We start from the raw sequence: 18,792 nt of genomic DNA on the forward strand, positions 1-18,792 counted from the left end.
TCCGATGAGCTCCTGCTCCGTACAGTATTGGAAAAAAGTTTTTCATGCGAATCGACTTTGGATGTGGGCTGCGGAAGTTTCCTCTGTCCATAGACCAGATCGGAAACTTGTTAAAGGATGGCACGTCGGTGAATGTAGGATTTTCTGAAGAGGAGTGTCACATGACCTGGTTCCAGAGCTGCTGATCCATGCAACTTTGATGTGGTATATTGGAAACTTTATTTAACAGGTAAAATATGATTAATTAGATTAGGTTGCTGCAGGGTCCGGTTAAACCATCTTTGAGCCATTCCATCAAATCAAAGTATTTGGTTATGAGGGGCATGTATAATAGTGTGTAAATGCCTATTCAATGATTCTACTAGCAGCAATTTCTTCTCTGAAATCTAAAATGTTCTCTTTTTAACCAGTGCATTGCAAAACTGTATTTTCAGCTGGTGTTTTCATTGCCGATTCTGCCCCAAGATGGGTCATGCTGATTATTATTTTTTTGCATGTGGAAAAGAAACAAGTGCTGCTTCCCAATGAAAAAAAATGGGAGGATGTTTCAAGGTTGGGGGGGGGGGGGGTGTTTTTTTTATTTTTATTTTTTTATTAGCAGCTGATTTTGAGGCTTGTGAACTGGCCATAACGGTGTACATATAAAAGTTAAAATGGGTTAACTCCCAACCATGGGTCCTGGTACATTATGGATTTTGTTTTCTGACATTATCTTTTTCCTGTTTTAGGCACAAGATATATGGATCTCATCTGATCCATTAAAATGGTAGACAAGCCCCCCTCATGCCTTATTAGGGCCTAAAGATGTAATTTAATGAGTCACCCTCTCATAGCTGCGAAAGAGTCTTTAAAATTGCCCATTTGAACCTAAAGATGTAATTTAATGAGTCACCCTCTCATAGCTGTGAAAGAGTCTTTAAAATTGCCCATTTGAATGTACTCATTTGATTCAGTGTGTCCATCTAGCCCCATTGACTATAGTTGGGTTCTGCAGAGAACCAGCCGTAACACTGCAAATACGCAGAGGAGCAGCCAGATGAAAACTGTTGCGTGCAGCAGTATATGTCTGGCTGCTCCTCGGCATATGTGCCGGGTTGCGGCTGGATCTTCTCCGGAACCCATTATGGTCAATGGGGCCGGACGGATTGCTGGCAAGGACTGATCCTGCTGGATCTGTTTTACCGTTAATGTGCTAAAGCAGATCTGTCATGTTAAACTTACTCCTTACAAGTTTGAGTATTGCTCTAATAGTTGTGGTTTCGTTCTGTTTGTGAATCTGGAGATCACAGCCCCCCACCCCTGTTACTGCACAGTGATGGCAGTGGCTGAGGACTCTGCTGAAGTGGGTGCTGCCACTGATCCCAGCCTTTTAACTCCTTACATGCTGCAGTCAGTAGCAGCCACTAATGTAAGGGGTTAACAGAGGGAGGAAGCTCCCCCATCGGGGTGCTGTTACAGCTACTGTGCGCGTCTGTATTCGGCGCAGTGAATGTCTGACCGCTCCCTGCACAGACATCTCCACTGCGCCTGCGCCGATTACGTCAGTGCTCCGAGGAACAGATGGCGCAGGCGCAGTGGAGATGCTGGCGCAGGGACGTTGACGGTCACTACGCCGAATACAGACGCGCAGGCGCGAGAATTCGTCCGCTGGCTCAGAGGGAGGATTGCATTCCAGAGGAGATGGGCGGGCTGGAGGGACGCGCTGGGCGGCATTTTGTGTGAGTAGACCGTGCCTCTAGGTGCTATGGGGGCGTCTTTTCAGCACCTAGAGCTCGGTCTACTCGCGCAAAATGCCGCCCAGCCCGTCCATCTCCTCTGGAAGGCTCATTAGCATATCAATAAAAGTTCGTTTTTTTTATGCAAACTGCTGCACACAAAGGTATTATAATTGCATTGTTTGGTAGAGCAGACACTAGCAATCGCTAGTGTCTGATAGCTAATTATGTCAAAACGAGGTGATAGAAACCCTTTAAATTCACATGAAGTGCGATCTGTCACGAGAAGAGTCTTAGAATTGCTTGGATAAGTAAAAGCATTCTAAACTTATTACCAAATATTAACTTCTTTATTCTTTCACTATATATGAGTGGAGGATTGGGACATTTCCTTCTCCTGATGCTCTGCCTGTTTATTTACTGCCAGTGACGTACCCGTTTTCACATCAGTATGCAAGGAGGAGACTTCTGCCTAGCGGTCAGCCCGGTAAAGTTATTGGCACAAATGGGTGGTCAATAGTGCTGCCAGAGACCGTTTTTGAATCGGGTGCTATGCTGCGTTGCATAGTACCCTCCTCCAAAAGTTCTTAGGGCAGCATTATAGACCACCCATTTGTGCCGGTAATGTCACTGGGCTCTCCTCCTAGCATAGTGATGTGAAACCCGGTACATCACCAGTAGTAAATAGACCTTGCGCTGCATGATGGGAAAACACAATTGTTAATGCTTATTGTTAATTGTGAATTTTGAAGATGGTCAGCACTCGATTCTTGTGCGCGTCGGCATGAGAAGGAGCAAACTCTAGAAAACAGTGTAACAAATTCCCAGCGGATGCTCAGTCTATTCAGTTCATATGTTTTTATTCCAATCGGTGTATCCAATAAAGGATGCGTTTTTTGGCCCGTCCAGCCTTTGTCAACTGAATTGAATGGACTGAGCGTCCGCAGGGAATTTGTTACACTATTGTTAATTGTGAACATTTATGTAAAATACATTTATAAGTTTAGGTCTATCTGTGGTTACAGTATGCTAATATCTATGCCATTTTTACTTTAGAATCACTACCAGAGACAAACGCCAAACCTACCTGTTTGTTAGTATCTGAAGATTTAAACAAAGAAAATTGTCATCCAGATAATACGTCAGACTTTGGCAGTAAAATTCCTGCAGCGACCTCTACTGATGAAGTTGAAGAGGGGGAGATAGTCAGCGAAGATGAACAATTTTGTAAGCAAACAATCCAGTCCAAAAGTAGCCCTGACCAAGTGACAAGTGTGAATAAAAGTCAGTCTGGTCAGGATAGTGAACTACTGATTTTGCCCAAGCCAGAAACACTGACTACAGCACAAAAAACATCTACTAAAAGTAAAACTAAAATTGACAAACAAGCAGCATTGTCAACTAGTAAACAAAAAAAAGTAAGTGTAGATTCTTTCTTTGATGGGATTTTAAAAATTGTTACTCCATCAAGTATACAAGATGTTCTACAGATGTTACGTATTATAAGGAAACATATAAGAAGACAATACATGAAATTTAAGATTCAGTTTTCACTTAATCAGTTCAATCTAGTAATTGAAAGAGCAGCGTTATATTTTGTTAGTCTGGTAAGAAGTCTAGACTGGTCCAGCTTGTGTTCCTTACCAGAAAGATTGCAAAAACAACTTTGTAAGCACATTGAGACCAGACTGAAAATGTTGAAAAAGAATGGGATTGTAGACAGAATTTTTCACAAACATCTTATTGATATGAAGAAAAGACTGTGGAAATTCGTAGATGAGCAGCTTGATTCTTTGTTTGACATCCTTAAAGCAGTGCTTTTAAAACTTTGTGATAAGGCTGAAGCTGAAAAAAATATAGTATCTTGTACAAACGCCCAAAAATCTGATCCTGTGGAAAATTCTCGAAATAAGAGATGCAAAAATATGGTTAAGGTATGTTTGCCTTCATCAGGATCAATGCCTTGTCTAAGGCGACTTGAGTTTCACAATCAAGCAACAGTAACAAATCAAAATAATGAAAACACTGTGCTGCAAAAGGAACTTGTAAAGGAGTTAACAGGAATTGGTTTTAACTCTGAGACTGTTGATATTCCTTCTAGTAACGTCAGCTCAACATCAGAGCCTCCCCATGTTTCACCCTCCAAGTCTTCTGCATCTAATGCACCGTGTCCCAAAAGTCAACTAAATTCTTCAGGTCTGTCTTTTAATTTGGTGAGTGATGATCACATGGGGGACGTTTTTAAGAGTTTGCTTCACAGCTCAGATAATTTGCCATCTAACACAGAAGATGAGTGGATATTAGAAACTCCAAAAAAAACTGCGTCATCAAGTAAGAAATTTGAGAATGTGGATTCACTGTCTGAAAATAAAACGCCAACAAAATCGGCTTTTTCCTGGTCTTCCATCTCTCCTCCACATATGCACACTTTTTCTAGACTTGACACCATACTAAACCCTGATGTCTTTGATGAAAACTGCCTGCTAGAGGTTCCTACCAGTTCCTCTTCCAGCAAGACCTTTAATGGCTCTGAGGATCGACTGAAATCCTATTCTTCAGTTCTTATGGAGGATCTTGCAGTATCTTTAACTCTTCCATCACCTCTGAAATCAGATTCACATCTCAGTTTTCTTAGACCATGTTGTGATACAGAGCCCATGTCAAAACTTGATGTAAAATACTGTGATGGTTCATTTTTGGATGAACTGACTAATGAAGACGCAACTGAACAAGACATACATTTAACTTTGGATTCTGAAGACTCAAGCACTGGATCTTCAGAAGATACAGGTCAATCGGGCAGCTTTCAGTACCATCCAAGTGAACCCATGCAGGCAGTTATAATGGAAAAATCGAATGACCATTTTATTGTTAAAATAAGGCGTGCTGTGTCTTCTAGCTCTCCAGTTTGTGACTCCTCATCTGAAGGGACTGATAATACTGCCCAAGAATCTTTACAAACTGTCAACGGTAATAAACATGAAATGGAAACTAGACTGGACACAATGTCGGAAGCACATAATGGCAGCATACAGCTCCATCCAAATCCCTTACATTTAACTAATCTCGCAGACCATTATTTAATTGATTTAATGAGACCTGATGAAGTCTCAGTCCCAGACGAATCTGTATTTAAATTGCCTACTAGTAGAAGCCACCTAGAGTCCCCAGCTGCAATGAAGAGAACAGCAAATTATATTGTAGAACATTCTGAGAAGAGTGTTACAAGCTGTATAGAAGAAACCTGCAATGCAGAAGTGCCTGCTGACATATTACCTAAAAAAACTTCTTCTGATGCCGGCACTGTGGATTTAAATTTGAAGAAGAAAAGGAAATCGCTAGATGAGGAGCCATCAGCCAAACGTAAAAAAACTTTGCCTCCGGATGAGGATAAAAGTACCAAGCATTATAAAACTGAAGGCTTACATCTAGAGAAGGCCGATAAAAAGAGACACACAAGAGCTGTTAGTGATGGGGCTATAAACTTCCATTCCTCCAAAGTCTCTCCAACCAACTTGTCTGCGAAGAACGTCATCAAAAAGAAAGGAGAAGTAGTCATTTCTTGGACAAGGTAAATGTTCCCTAGTGTTTATTTTACTTGCACGTTTTTTGTGGTTTTATTTGAATTGGTATAAATTCTTATTGCATACATTCCAATTATTGATTTGTCTCTCTGAGAGCACTTGCAGCTTATGCAAGATTACAGTCAGCAGCAAAGCTGCAGGGGTAAAAATTGTCCAACAATGAGCAGCATTAAACCTCAAATCCTCATCGTTCTTCTTTGGAAGAATGGGTTCCCTTCAATTGTGATTTCATTTTTTCACTGATTGCAGACAAGTAGTACAAATATTTTCTTCTGTACTGGCCTGAAGGAACTAGATTATCTGGCGTCAGCAGTTACTTAACGAACATGTATACTGTTTCATATTTGCCTGCTAAAGTCTGCATTGATTAACATACCAGGGCTATTAATTATTTCAGGCTAGACCATCCACAGCAAGTTTCTGAGGTGGTTTGTGTGTCATAGGGGGAAGAAATCATCCAGTTTTCTGGTGTAAAAAAAATTACAAAACGCGAACCCAGTGTTTGACTTTTTTGAATGCCTAAATCTAGGTGCAGGTGGCGTTTTGAATGTCACCCGAGCCACTTTCTGAAAAGGGGGTATGTTGTGGGTGAAGTGTGGGTAGGGCATCATAAATGACCATAAATTAGGTGGCGCAGGAGATGTCAAGGACTGGTGTAAAATGGCAGTCTTTGATAAACTCCCCCCTATATTCCTTTCAGAGCACAGACAAAAACAAAATGAATGAGTGCTATTGGGGTGTACAGGAATTGCCAAAACGAGGCTTGGTTCTCTGCAGTTTATGTCTGACTCTGCACCTTAGAGATCCTCATACTGGAGAGCTCACAAGACTGCTACCCCCTTGACTTCAAACAGTTGATTTGTAAATGGGGTAGGATGGGGTAGTAAAGTGGTTTTTCATAACTGTAAGGTATTCTGGGGGACCATTTTGGTGGAAGCAGAATCCCTTTAAGTACAGAAATGCTGAGTCTTTTGCTTTTACGCTGGGTTCGCACCTGAGCGTACTCTGTGTGCGCGATTTTATCAGGCGTTTACATACGCGGCTCTGAAAACAAGCAAACGCCCATTGTTGCGCGTTCCCGGAAGTCCATGTGCGGGAACGCGCGACATTACGCCCCAAAGAATCTCCTGTACTTATTGGGGCGTAGGGTGTTTTACAGCGCGTTCGTACGCGCTGTAAAACTCTCAGGTGAGAACCATGCCCATAGGGAATCATTGGTTCTTGCCTGTTGAGCGTTTTTACAGCGCGTAGGAACACGCTGTAAAACGCTCAGGTGTGAACCCAGCCTTATGATCACCAGCCAAGTCTGCCTTTTTGCTGTAGAAAGTGTCTGGACATTAGTGAACTATTTATCATTTGTGGTTGTTTTGTATCGGTTATAAGTCTGTCTTTGATTTGTGTGCCTGCCCCAAATGTATGAACCAGTACACCTTAATATGTGTGGTGAGTGTAATGTGGACCACTTTGAAAAGTGGCGAGGAATACCAAAATGTCACAGAAAACGATGTAGGTGCCTTGACTTGCAACTTTTTTGAGCCGCAAAACTGACAGTACAACAACATAGCGTGCTCTATTTGCATAGCTCCGATTCCTTTCCGTGGCAGTTATGGAAACAGGAGCGCTAGTCACTCAGCCGTTTATGTAACTCCGCCTCCCTCGGCTGCTGCTTGCTGTAACAGTCAGCGGGTTATAGCTCCGGTGTCTGGCTGCTCACCCATTTGAACAGCCACCCCTCTGTCTCCCAACGGTGATGTAGTCCAGTCCGCTTGTTAAATGACATCATGATGACATCTTATCAATGATTGACAGCTATCTCTTTATATACATAGAGGGAAGGCTGTCAATCACTGATAGGACTGTTTTCTTGACATCAAAGATCAGCATGAGAAGTGTATATGATTCATTTGTATTCCATGTTAATGAATGGTTTCCCATAAAACTACTTAAAATCTGCTCAGCTCCTCCTGCTCTATATGGTGCAGGTTCCTTTTAAAGATCACCTGTCAGTATCGTCAACCCTATCAAACCAAGCATACTGCTTGATGGGGTTGATCATGCTGATTTAATATGATACTTTGTTAAAATCCTTTGTGGCGTTCCCGAGAAAATAACATTTTGTTCTTTAGACAGAAGTGGGCTTCATTGCCTCTTGCTGCTAGTCAGCTTTTCAGTGCTGGCCATGCCCCTTCCTGTACTGAAGCCCTCATTTGCAACTAGTCATAATTATTTTTTCCTCTTGGAAACGCTAACAGATTTTCACAAGATGGGGTTGGTCCTGCTGATTACAATTAGATCTGTCATGCAGTATACCTGGTATAATAGGGTTTACCTTGCAGAAAGGTGCTCTTTAATGTGTGTCCATATCACATGATGCCTCCAGAGCCTGTAGTGGTGCAGTAGGGGCCATTGTCTAGTCTTACCCTTGCTTTTCCTTCTACCTGATTATGTAGCTGTAATTTTAGCTTTTTATTACAGAGATGAAGACCGTACTATTCTCCTAGAGTGTCAAAGGCTTGGGCCGACTAAAAAGACATTTCTCTTCTTATCTTCAAGTATGCATAAGTATCCACATCAGGTGTGTATAAACTAGAGATGAGTAAAGTTTTGAAAACTTCGATTTGGCTGTTTCGTCGAATTTCACAAAGAAATTAGCTTTGTTCTGAATTACTTTGTCAAGCGCATTTCTTTGTAAGTAGCAGGTGCAATGATGGGGGAATAGTGATTGCGCCTCACACCCCCCCCCCCCCCCCCCATCATTGAAGCCCTCAGATGCCACATTCATTGCTGATCACAGCATCTTATGTTAAATGGAGACCTTTTCAGGGGTTTAAAAAAAAAGTACTCTCCTTATCGCGAAGAGGTCATCGCGGCCATCCTGATTTGAAGATTCCACATGAAATCTCGTACAGTGCGTGGTGTCATCACACCGACTGCTGTGGTGGCATCATGTGTCACCAAATGCGGGATCTTCAATCAAGATGGCTGCTGCGGCCTCATCAAGGCAAGTGAGCGGAGCCTGAGATGTAATGGCTCCGCTGCTTTGTGCCCTGGGTCTAATTAGCATAATATATAGAGCATTACCTCTCTGAATTGGGGGCATGTACAAGGATCTGATTAAAAACAAGTAGTATACTTGTTTGCTTTATATTTTGTGTATTTCTGACTTTATTGTAATAATAAAGATACAGAAATTCTGCTGTATGTTTGCCCGGAATCCACAGTAATGGAATCTTCAGCAGATGAGACATTGTGTAATTGAAAGGTGACGTCAGTTACATAAAGCATTCATGTAAAATATTTGCATAGTTTCAGGCTAAGGGTCCATTCACACGTCCGTAGGTGTTTTGCGATCCGCAAAACACTGACATCGCTGGCACTATAATAGAAATTTCTCGTACTTTTTTCCATTGGGGGGGGGGGGGACGACGACAGACCATGGGTATAGCTTAGAGGTATTAGTAGGAGGGACACTATACAAATATAAAAGAGAGCTCCTCCTCCTCGGGCTATACCCCCAGGCTCCACCAGGAGGAACTCGGTCTTTGCTTAGTGTCTGGTGAAGGAGGATGACACTTATTTATTCTACTCCTTTTTGCTATTTTCTTCTAGATGGGGACACAGGTAGGCATAGTGCCTTCCTGGTCCCCCGCGGAGTGCCCGCCTCCGTCTTTCGGACGCTGCCTCCATTTTCCCCCAAGAAGACAAGTGGATCCAGGCTTGACCTGTTAGCTCCGGCATCCCACCAGCCCCTGGGTCACCTGCTGCTGCCCTCCATCTAGAGCACTGAACTCAGGTGAGTCAGATGTCTGAAGAGGTGAGCCCAGCTGGTATTGATCTGAGGGAGAAGACTTCAGGAGCAGATAAGTATACTACAATCCTCTCTGCTCCCCTCCTCCCTCCCTCCCCACCCTGCCTGATACCTATGGGCCGCCTGGGTGAATGGGGAATTGGGTGTATTTCTGGCTGGGGCGCTGGGGCTTTTGGGGGCACTTTATTGAGGGCATCTACCCATACTGGGACTCTCAATCACTTGGCTCCCACTTTTCTATGCGGCATGTCTGTTCTCAGAGCGGTGCCGGCGCTGCTTTCTACAATCGCAGCAGCACACACCAGCGGCGGATCTCCCGCTTCTCGGGGGCCCTCCGACACCACTGCAGGGGGTGCCGTACAATTCATTAACCCCCGCTACGCTGCGTTCTGTGCCTGTTTTTTCATATAGTGCAGGGAGTGGAGTGCGTGCTCTTCGCGCTTCTATGACGTGTCCTGGGGCGGAGCCTTTCGCTTCGGCTCTTTCCTCCGTCTACTGAGAAGCTCCCCACGCCGTGTGGCTGCTCCCCTGCTCCTCTCTGGTGTTGTTTCCTGTGCTGTTGCCTGGGTGGTAGGACTTTTCAGCTTATTGCTGCAGCTTCTAGATCTTTTTTTGTGGGTTGCCATCATGCCTAAGTCTGTTAAGACCTCTTCTCAGACCCCAATAGGGTCCTGTATGAAGTGTCTTCTTCCACTTTCTGTCACTGCTACCTGTGCCTCCTGCCCTGCCCCTGGACAGGATCACCCTTCTCCCCCTTCTCTTGTCCAGACCAGTCCCCCCCCCCCCCCCCCCCCCATCCCTGCAGCTCCCGCTTGGGCATCCGCCATGCCTAGTGTGGCCGCTGATTTGGCCTTAGTCGCCAAGGCAGCCATGTCCTTTTTGGAATGTATGGCAGTTTCCAGTCCTGTGGCGTCAACCACTCCGTCTCCTCGCAGTGGTTCCCGCAAAGGACGCCTGACTACTAAGAGGCAGCGTGAGCGGCAGCATCCATCCTCGGATGACTCCGCTTTCCCCCCTCATCTAGAGGCGTGTTCGATACTCTTTATCCTTTTCCGGTGGACAGTGTGGAGAAGTGGTCTTCTCCCCCTAAGGTGGATCCCCCCAGGTTAGCTAAAAACACTGCCCTCCCTGTCCTTGACGGCTCCTCTCTGCAGGGCGCTGTGGACAGGCGCCTAGAGTCTCTTTCCAAATCCATTTTCTCACTGGCGGGCACGTCCTGCGACCTGCCTTTGCCTCGGCATGGGTGGCCAGAGCTCTTTCGGTGTGGTTGCAGCGCCACCACCAAGACCTGGCGGAACAAGATACGTCTGCTGACACACTAGATTTGGTTCTCCAGATGTCTCAGGCTTCCAAGTTCCTCTGCGAGGCTTCCATGGACATCGGTTCCCTCTTTGCCCTCTTCGCTCTCTTATCAGCAGGTTTGGAGGGCTCATGTTCAGGACGCCTAGGCTCTAGAAGTTGTAACGTCGGGTTACAAGATAGAATTTGCGTCCAGACCGCTGGAACGTTTTTTTCCCTTCTCGCGTTCCGGGGGATCCTAGCCCGAGCCTCGGATCTCTTGATGGCAGTTTCTTCCCTTCTGGAATGGGGGGTTATTACCCCAGTTCCTGCAGAAGTACAGGGCACAGGTTTCTATTCAAACCTGTTCGTGGTCCCAAAGAAGGAGGGGTCGGTGTGTCCGATCCTGGATCTGAAGCTGCTCAACAAGTTTCTGCGGGTGCGAAGGTTTCGAATGGAATCCTTCCGCTCCGTTATTGTTTCTCTTCTTCCAGGGGAGTTCCTCGCGTCCGTAGACATCCAGGACGCCTATCTGCATGTCCCTATCGCAGAATCTTGCCAACGATTCCTGCGCTTCGCCATTGGTGGCCGGCACTATCAGTTTGTCGCCCTTCCTTTCGGGTTAGTGACCGCCCCTTGGGTCTTTACCAAGATTCTAGTGCTGCTCATGGCGCTTCTTCGCACCAGGGGCATTCCTTTGCTGCCCTACTTGGACGACATCCTGATAAAGGCCCCCTCGCTTCCGCAGGCCGAGGATAGCGTCCGGATCACTGTTCAGACTCTGGAACAATTCGGCTGGCTGATCAACTTCCCAAAATCCTCTCTCCTCCCTTCCCAGAAGCTCTCCTTCCTGGGGATGGTCTTGGATACCTTGGCCGCCAAAGTGTTTCTTCCAGACTCCAAGTCCTCCCAGATCCAGGGGTCGGTGTCGCATCTTCTGCGCTCCCTGTGTCTCTCCATCCGGGAGTGCATGTGGGTCCTGGGGCTTATGGTAGCCTCTTTCGAGGCCGTTCCATATGCCCAGTTTCACACTCATTCGCTACAACTGGAGATCCTTTCCCTCTGGGACAAGACCTCTCGTGGGCTGGACGATCGCATCCGCCTGTCTCAGCAGGTTCAGATAGCTCTCCCTTGGTGGCTGTCCCCGATGAACCTGAGGTTGGGAAGATCTTTCCTCCCGTTCTTCTGGACAATCGTCACCACCGATGCCAGCCTCCTGGGTTGGGGCGGTGTTTTCCAGTCATGCACGGTTCAGGGGATTTGGTCGGCGGCGGAATCTCGCCTCCCGATCAACATTCTGGAGCTGAGGGAGATTTTCCACTCCCTCTCACATTGGACTCCCCTCTCCTTGCGGGCTGCCCGGTGAGGATTCAGTCGGACAATGCCACGGCTGTGGGTTACATCAACCATCAAGGCAGGACCCGCAGCCGGATGGTGATGCAGGAGGTGACTAGAATTCAGCTGTGGGTGGAGTCGCAGGTTCCGATGTTGTCAGCGGTATACATTCCAGGAGTAGACAACTGGACAGCGGACTTTCTAAGCCGCAACAAGGTGGATCCAGGCGAGTGGTCTCTGCATCCGGATGTATTCAAAGACGTCTGCCGCAGATGGGGGCCGTCCGGATGTGGACTTGATGGCGTCCAGGCTCAACAACAAGCTCCCGGTGTTCCTGGCTCGCGCCCGGGATCCGAAGGCGTACTGGGTGGACACGCTGGTGTCTCCGTGGCAGGACTTCAGCCTCTGTTACCGAAGGTTCTACGCAAGATCGAGGCGAAAGGGATTCCGACCGTTCTCGTCGCCCCTGATTGGCCTCGCCGCGGACGTCCCATGGCCTCTTCCAGTCAGAGAGGATCTACTGTCTCGGGGCCCGCTCTTCCACCGGAATTTACAGTCTCTTCGTTTAACGGCGTGGCTGTTGAAACCGCCATCCTGAGGAAGAATGGGTTCTCTGATTCGGTGATTAGAGATGAGAAAAAAAGAAAAATTAGAGTGTGACAATCAAACAGATTACCTCTTCTGGAAATTTATCTATAAGAGGATCATGAATGAAGGGCACAGAAGGGCGCCAGAGGTCAGACGGAGATGGGAGGAAACAATTTTTTTTATATTTTGTGCTATGAAAGATTAAGCAGAAGGATGTAGGAGAGAGGGATATAGCAGGCTGCCAGTGTAGGTTGGTGTGTAGTATAGGCACTGTCACAATTGGTAGAATAAAGAGCAGGAAAAATATATACAACTATAACCATCGGAAAAAAAGGTGTCCGGCGCCAAGCACCCCTAAATGTACAGTAGTAGCTAATGGAAGCTGTTATATTGTAAATGGAACTCTCTAATAATAGAGTAGAGAACAACCATGCAGATATGGATGTATACAAAAAGGTAAATAAACAAACACAGAGGTGCAGAATACACACCCTAAATGGAGGGCCTTATTATGATTCCTCTGTGGAATTGCCTCAAATATCCATAAAATCAGCAATATATTCAAACTTACTTCACCAGGGAGGAATCCAATAGGATAAAGCTCAAGACCCCTACTGGATATTCCCCCCTCGCCTGGATCGCAAGTAGAATGGTAGGTTCCATTAGCTACTACTGTACATTTAGGGGTGCTTGGCGCCGGACACCTTTTTTTTCCGGTGGTTATGGTTGTATATATTTTTTCGGTGATTAGAACCATGATCAGAGAGGGGAAGCCGGCTTCCTCCCGGATTTACTATCGTACCTGGAAGGCCTTCCTGTCCTTTTGTGAGATCTTCCCTCCCCTTTGTTTTTCCACCGCTATGGTGCTATCGTTTCTTCAGTCCGGGCTTGAGATGGGACTGTCGTTGAGTTCCTGAAGGGTCAAGTTTCGGCTCTGGCCGTCTTTTTTCAGAAGTCCCTTGCTCTCCTGGGTCCTCTGAGGACTTTTCTTCAGGGGGTGGCGCATTCGGTCCCTCCTTGGGATCTCAATTTGGTCCTTCGCGCTCTCCAGACAGCCCCCTTCGAGCCTCTGAGGGAGGTCTCCCTGAACTTTCTCACCTGGAAAGTGGTCTTACTTGTAGCCATAACTTCCATCAGGCGGATATCGGAGCTGGCCGCTCTTTCCTGCCAGGAGCCTTTTCTGTTTTTTCACCAGGATAAGGTGGTGCTCTGTCCGGTTCCCTCCTTTTTGCCCAAGGTGGTCTCTCCCTTCCACCTTAACGAGGATCTTGTCCTACCCTCCTTTTGTCCTTCTCCGGAAAACCCCAAGGAACGGGCTCTCCATTCCCTGGATGTCGTCCGAGCCCTGAAGGTGTATCTCTGACGGCTACCGCCTCCGTCCACTGTTCAGACTCCCTCTTTGTGATTCCCGAGGGACCTCGTAAGGGTCTGGCGGCCTCCAAGGTCACTGTGGCACGATGGATCGGCTATCTCCGGCTTATCGCGCTCGTGGTAGGGTTCCCCCGGCTCGGATTACCACTCACTCCACTAGGGTGGTGGGAGCTTCCTGGGCAAGGAGCAATCGTGCCTCTGCGTCTCAGCTGTGTAAGGCGGCCACCTGGTCGTCCTTACATACTTTTACAAAGTTTTATAAGTTGCATTTGCTGTCTTCGGCTGATGCTGTCTTTGGCCGCAGGGTTTTGCAGGCTGTGGTTCTTGTTTGACCGTTGGACGTTCCTCCTGGCGGTGCTGATATTTTTTCCCACCCCATGCACTGCTTTGGGACGTCCCATGGTCTGTGTCCCCCAATGGAAAAAAGTATGAGAAAAGGAGATTTTTTTGTGAAACTCGCCTGTAAAATCTTTTTCTCGTCTTTTCCATTTGGGGGACACAGCTCCCACCCATTCTGCCTGTTGCAGGAGGGGTTCAGTTCTGTTTGTGGTTGGACCTCATGAGCTTTGGTCTGATGTCTTCCATTATTTTTTCTTGTCTCCTTCTCCTACTGCTTTTGCAACGCCTGAGTTTCTCCTGGTGGAGCCTGGGGGTATAGCCCGAGAAGGAGGAGCTCTCTTTTATATTTGCATAGTGTCCCTCCTACTAATACCTCTAAGCTATACCCGTGGTCTGTGTCCCCCAATGGAAAAGACGAGAAAAAAAGATTTTGCAGGTGAGTTTCACAAAAAATCTCCTTTTTCTTGTCCGCTATTGTGGACAAGAATAGGACAGCACATAGCATCCGTTCCGGCTCCGTTGAATATGAATGGGTCTGCAAAATCCGGAGCGGATCTGGAAAAAAATTGCGGACTTGTGAATGGACCCTAATTAAATAATAAATGTTATGTTCCTGGGTGCTTTGTATTACAGTACAACTAACACTGCTTTTTATAACTTCAGGTGGAAGAACGGTTCCGACAGTTAATGAAGCTCTTCAAGAAAAGCAGAAATTCCAGCAGCTGAAAATGCTCCTGTTCATGTGCCTCCAGTGTTTGACACAAAGAAGAGACTAAATGTTGGCTGATGACAATCGGAACATGTTTCTGATTTTTGTAAATATCGTAAGATATGTATTCTAGGAAACTCCTTGAACAGAAGCTGTGTAGGGATTCGGACAGCTTCAGATCCATTTCCAGCATCCACATTATGTTGCACTTGTGTCTATCTGTATGTATGAATAACTTTGCAGGTAATTAATCAGTTTAGTTGACAAACTGGTCATTATTTGGCATTAGTAAAGTTGTAATATTTGTAACTAATAATTGGTTGCTTAGATGTTAAAGGGAACCTGACACCTCTACTATGCTGCTCGTGCATGTAGTGTCAGACCTGCTGATTTTACAGTACTGACGGTGAGATCTTCGCAGCACGGGCCTACGCTGCAAGGAAGATGAGACTTGTGGCCCTACCCTCCCCGCCTCCTGAGCATGACTGGCAGGTTTCTTTAATGTTGCTCATAGGAAAGAAACCTGCCCGTTATGGAGAGAGCAGGGCCACGCGTCTCTATTGGCACACAATGTGAGGGTCACCCTATCGGTACTGAATACGAGCCCGGAAATGACAGCCTGCTGAAATGGGCAAGTTTGTCACTGTATTATGCTGTCACTATATCTTGCTAGTATCAACTGCAGTAAAGGCAAGATGTCTTGTATTAGTTGTAACAAAGTAAGTTTACTGCATCAGAACCATTTTTTTTTTTTTTTTTTTTTTTTAAAGCTGCAGTTTCTGGAGCCAAGGCAAGAAGTGGATCCCGCAGGATGGAGCAGTATCCATCCTTCCTTTATATTTCATTTGAATCCACGTCAGGTTGTGCCTCAAAAACTGCAGTCCCCGTCCCCCCCCCCCCCCCCCCCCCCCAAAGTTTGTATAACCTACCTGAAGTGGTTTTCCAATATTTATCAAAAATTGGCAGAGAGCATTGGACGGAGTAAAAAAAAAAAAACTTTGGTCCCGCTCCATTCATGTGACTGCTTTACATAACTACTCATTTTATGCACACGTGACTACTGTTGCCAGTGATTGGCTGCAGTGATCACGTCAACGATGAACAGCTCATGACTGGTGCAAGCCCAATGGGGATCAGAGTGGTGGAAACTTTTTTAAAAGGTAAGGTGATTTTCATTGATATACTGCCAATTAAAAAAATATATATATATCTGACGAAAAACCCCTTTACATATTCCAGTATAAACATGTGTTACATGATGATGGTAAGCAACTGTTTAAAATGTTTTTCTGTCCTGATGTTAACATTTACATACTTTTTTTTTAAATCCATTGTCTGAGTATGCAAAGGCAGTCACCTTGATTCAAGAAATCATAATTTACAAATAACATTTCTGTTGGGGCTGATGCAAATTGAGAGCTTCAAGAACATAGCCATAAAACACTATTAGGCTACTTTCACGCTAGCGGTTTCAATTCCGCTATTGAGATCAGTCATAGGATCTCAATAGTTCAGTTTTGTCCCCATTCATTGTCAATGGGGACAAAACTGAACGAAACGGAATGCACCAAAATGCATTCTGTTACATTTGGTTGCATTCCCATCGCGGACAGATTAACGCTGCAAGCAGCAGCATTATTATTTTTTTTGTCCGCAATGTGGTGCGAAGCAAGACGGATCCATCCTGGCACACAATGCAAGTTATCATTTTTTTCTGACACAATAGAAAACAGATCCGGCCCCCATTGAATTTCAATGGTGTTCATGACTAATCCGTCTTGGCTGTAGAAGACATAATACAACCGGATCCGTTCATGACGGATGCATGCGGTTGTATTATTGTAACGGAAGCGTTTTTTGCAGATCCATGACGGATACGCAAAAAACACTAGTGTGAAAAGCAGCCTTAAAGAGCATCCGTCAGCAGGATCTTAAACTTGGCATCAGCCATACGTGTGCCTTAGGGTTTGGCGCTAGCCTCTCTGTGCACCCAAGCTCTGCAGAGCCAAGGCTTAATTGGCCAGATATTCTGTATGTATATTGCCCCAGTAAAGCTTCCCCTTTTGTAGAATCTTGACGTTCAACACTTTTTTTTTCAGTGTTAAAGGTAGGGTCTTACGTTATTCACTATTTATTAATATTTAATTTGGTGAGCTGATCAATATACCAATTCTTTAAGAAGTGTTCCATAAATTGAGGCCTAGGTGCTACAAAGCTTTAAAGGGAACCTGTCACTGGGATTTTGTGTATAGAGCTGAGGACATGGGTTGCTAGATGGCCGCTAGCACACATGCAATACCCAGTCCCCATAGCTCTGTGTGCTTTTATTGTGTATAAAAACCAATATTTAATACATATGCAAATTAACCTGAGATGAGTCAGAGCTTGAAAATATGACTCTTCTCTGGTCACACAAGTAAGATATGACTCTTTTATGTTAATTTGCATATGTATCAAATAGGGTTTTTTTGCACAATAAAAGCACACAGAGCTATGGGGACTGGGTATTGCAGATGTGCTAGCGGCCATCTAGCAACCCATGTCCTCAGCTCTATACACAAAATCCAGGTGACAGGTTCCCTTTAAATGCACAGTTTGTTTTCTCTTGTATTTCTAGGTTTTCTATTTTCCTCCTCTAACATGCCTTTACTTTGAAGGTACTGCTATTATAAATGTGAGTTTCACCTTAGTTCATTCATGTTATTGTAAATCCCTGTACAGATCCAACATTATGTTGAAGTCAACTTTTTTGTGTATGTAAAGACTTTAGCCATGTATTTTGTATAAAGCTGTATGCATTTCTATGAAACTGTAAAAAATGGCCAAGACTTCTTTATCAGTCTGTTTTTTAATTTTTCATTTTTAGGCTCTAGGGTTGTCTGGTTTCAACATCTCTGCGGAAGAAATTTTTTAATACTTGTAAACAATGTGGAAATGGCCTAATAATCAATTAAAGCAAATTTCAGACCTGTAAATATACACATTATGAGATTAGTTTTATATAACTTGTGAAATGGCAAACTAAGGGCTTTTTCACATAACCGTTGCATTTTTTCGTATCTATTCCATCTGCAAAATAACCGGATCGTTTTTTATCCTCATTTGTTTAAATGGGTTATTATATCTCTCTACCAGTGAGAAAACTAAGAAAACATTTGACATGAGAAAATCCAAAGAATAGTGGCCAGGAACATTTTGAATATAACACTTGTTATGGCCCTTTTTACATTTGGAATTATTGGGAACATGCATTCGTATAAACACTCATTCCAATGAATTGCCCTGTGTTAAGGTACCGCCCATGAACAGACAAACACTCATTAACCTTTTCATGACCAGTGATTATTTTTTTTTATTTTTTATTTTATTTTTTATTTTATTTTTTTCATTTTTTACTCCGAGCCCCCTAACGTCATAACTTTAATTATTTTTTATTTTTTCTGTTCACATAGCTGTATGATAGCTTTTTTTTTTTTGCAGCGCAAGATGTCCTTTCTAATGGCACTATTGATGGTTGCATACAATGTGGTGGGAAGCAGGATAAAAATTATAAATGGGAGGAATGGTCAAAAATCTGGCAACTAAAATTTAATGTTGATAAGTGCAAGATAATGCATAAAAACCCAAGAGCAGAATATAAAATCAGTGATACATTCTTAACTTCAGTATCTTAGGGATTTAGGGGTCATTATTTCAGAAGACTTAAAGTATAACTGTCGTGTGTGTGTGTATGTATGTAAATAAATATATATATATATATATATATATATATATATATATATATATAAAAATTTATTTATTTTTGCATTGGATTGTGGTGATTTAATATCACCTTGGTGGCCGTATTTCAACTTTTCACTGTGTATTCAATTACCCCTTCATTCCACATTTTTGTTCCCTGTACTGCCTACTTTTACCTGTGCTTAAAATAGGGTTGCTATGCATGGTCTGTCTCTCTGTTGAAGGACGGAGCACGCTGCGTGCAAGGTCACATTACTGACAGCCAGGGACTGTAAGTAAATGATTAAAGCCAGGTCCTCCCCAGCAGCTAAGTGCCTGGTCTGT

At 44.6% G+C, this 18,792-nt stretch overlaps 1 protein-coding gene across 3 annotated transcripts in view; it reads left to right on the forward strand.

Moving 5' to 3' along the window:
• Positions 1 to 17,693, forward strand: part of CASP8AP2 (caspase 8 associated protein 2) — an 80,379-nt gene extending 62,686 nt beyond the window's left edge. For 2 of the 3 annotated variants that reach the window (XM_044289489.1, XM_044289490.1), the window contains exons 8-10: positions 2,772 to 5,286; positions 7,775 to 7,874; positions 14,682 to 15,630. In XM_044289489.1, the coding sequence (XP_044145424.1) occupies positions 2,772 to 5,286; positions 7,775 to 7,874; positions 14,682 to 14,744 (2,678 nt within the window). In that variant the 3' untranslated portion in view covers positions 14,745 to 15,630. Of the gene's footprint in view, positions 1 to 2,771; positions 5,287 to 7,774; positions 7,875 to 14,681; positions 15,631 to 17,593 lie in introns of those variants that run through there. The other variant, XR_006388639.1, reaches the window with a different exon arrangement.
• The last annotated feature ends 1,099 nt before the right edge of the window (positions 17,694 to 18,792 follow it).

The sequence above is a fragment of the Bufo gargarizans genome, chromosome 4 (genome assembly GCF_014858855.1).
Source record: "Bufo gargarizans isolate SCDJY-AF-19 chromosome 4, ASM1485885v1, whole genome shotgun sequence".
Classification (NCBI taxonomy): domain Eukaryota; kingdom Metazoa; phylum Chordata; class Amphibia; order Anura; family Bufonidae; genus Bufo; species Bufo gargarizans.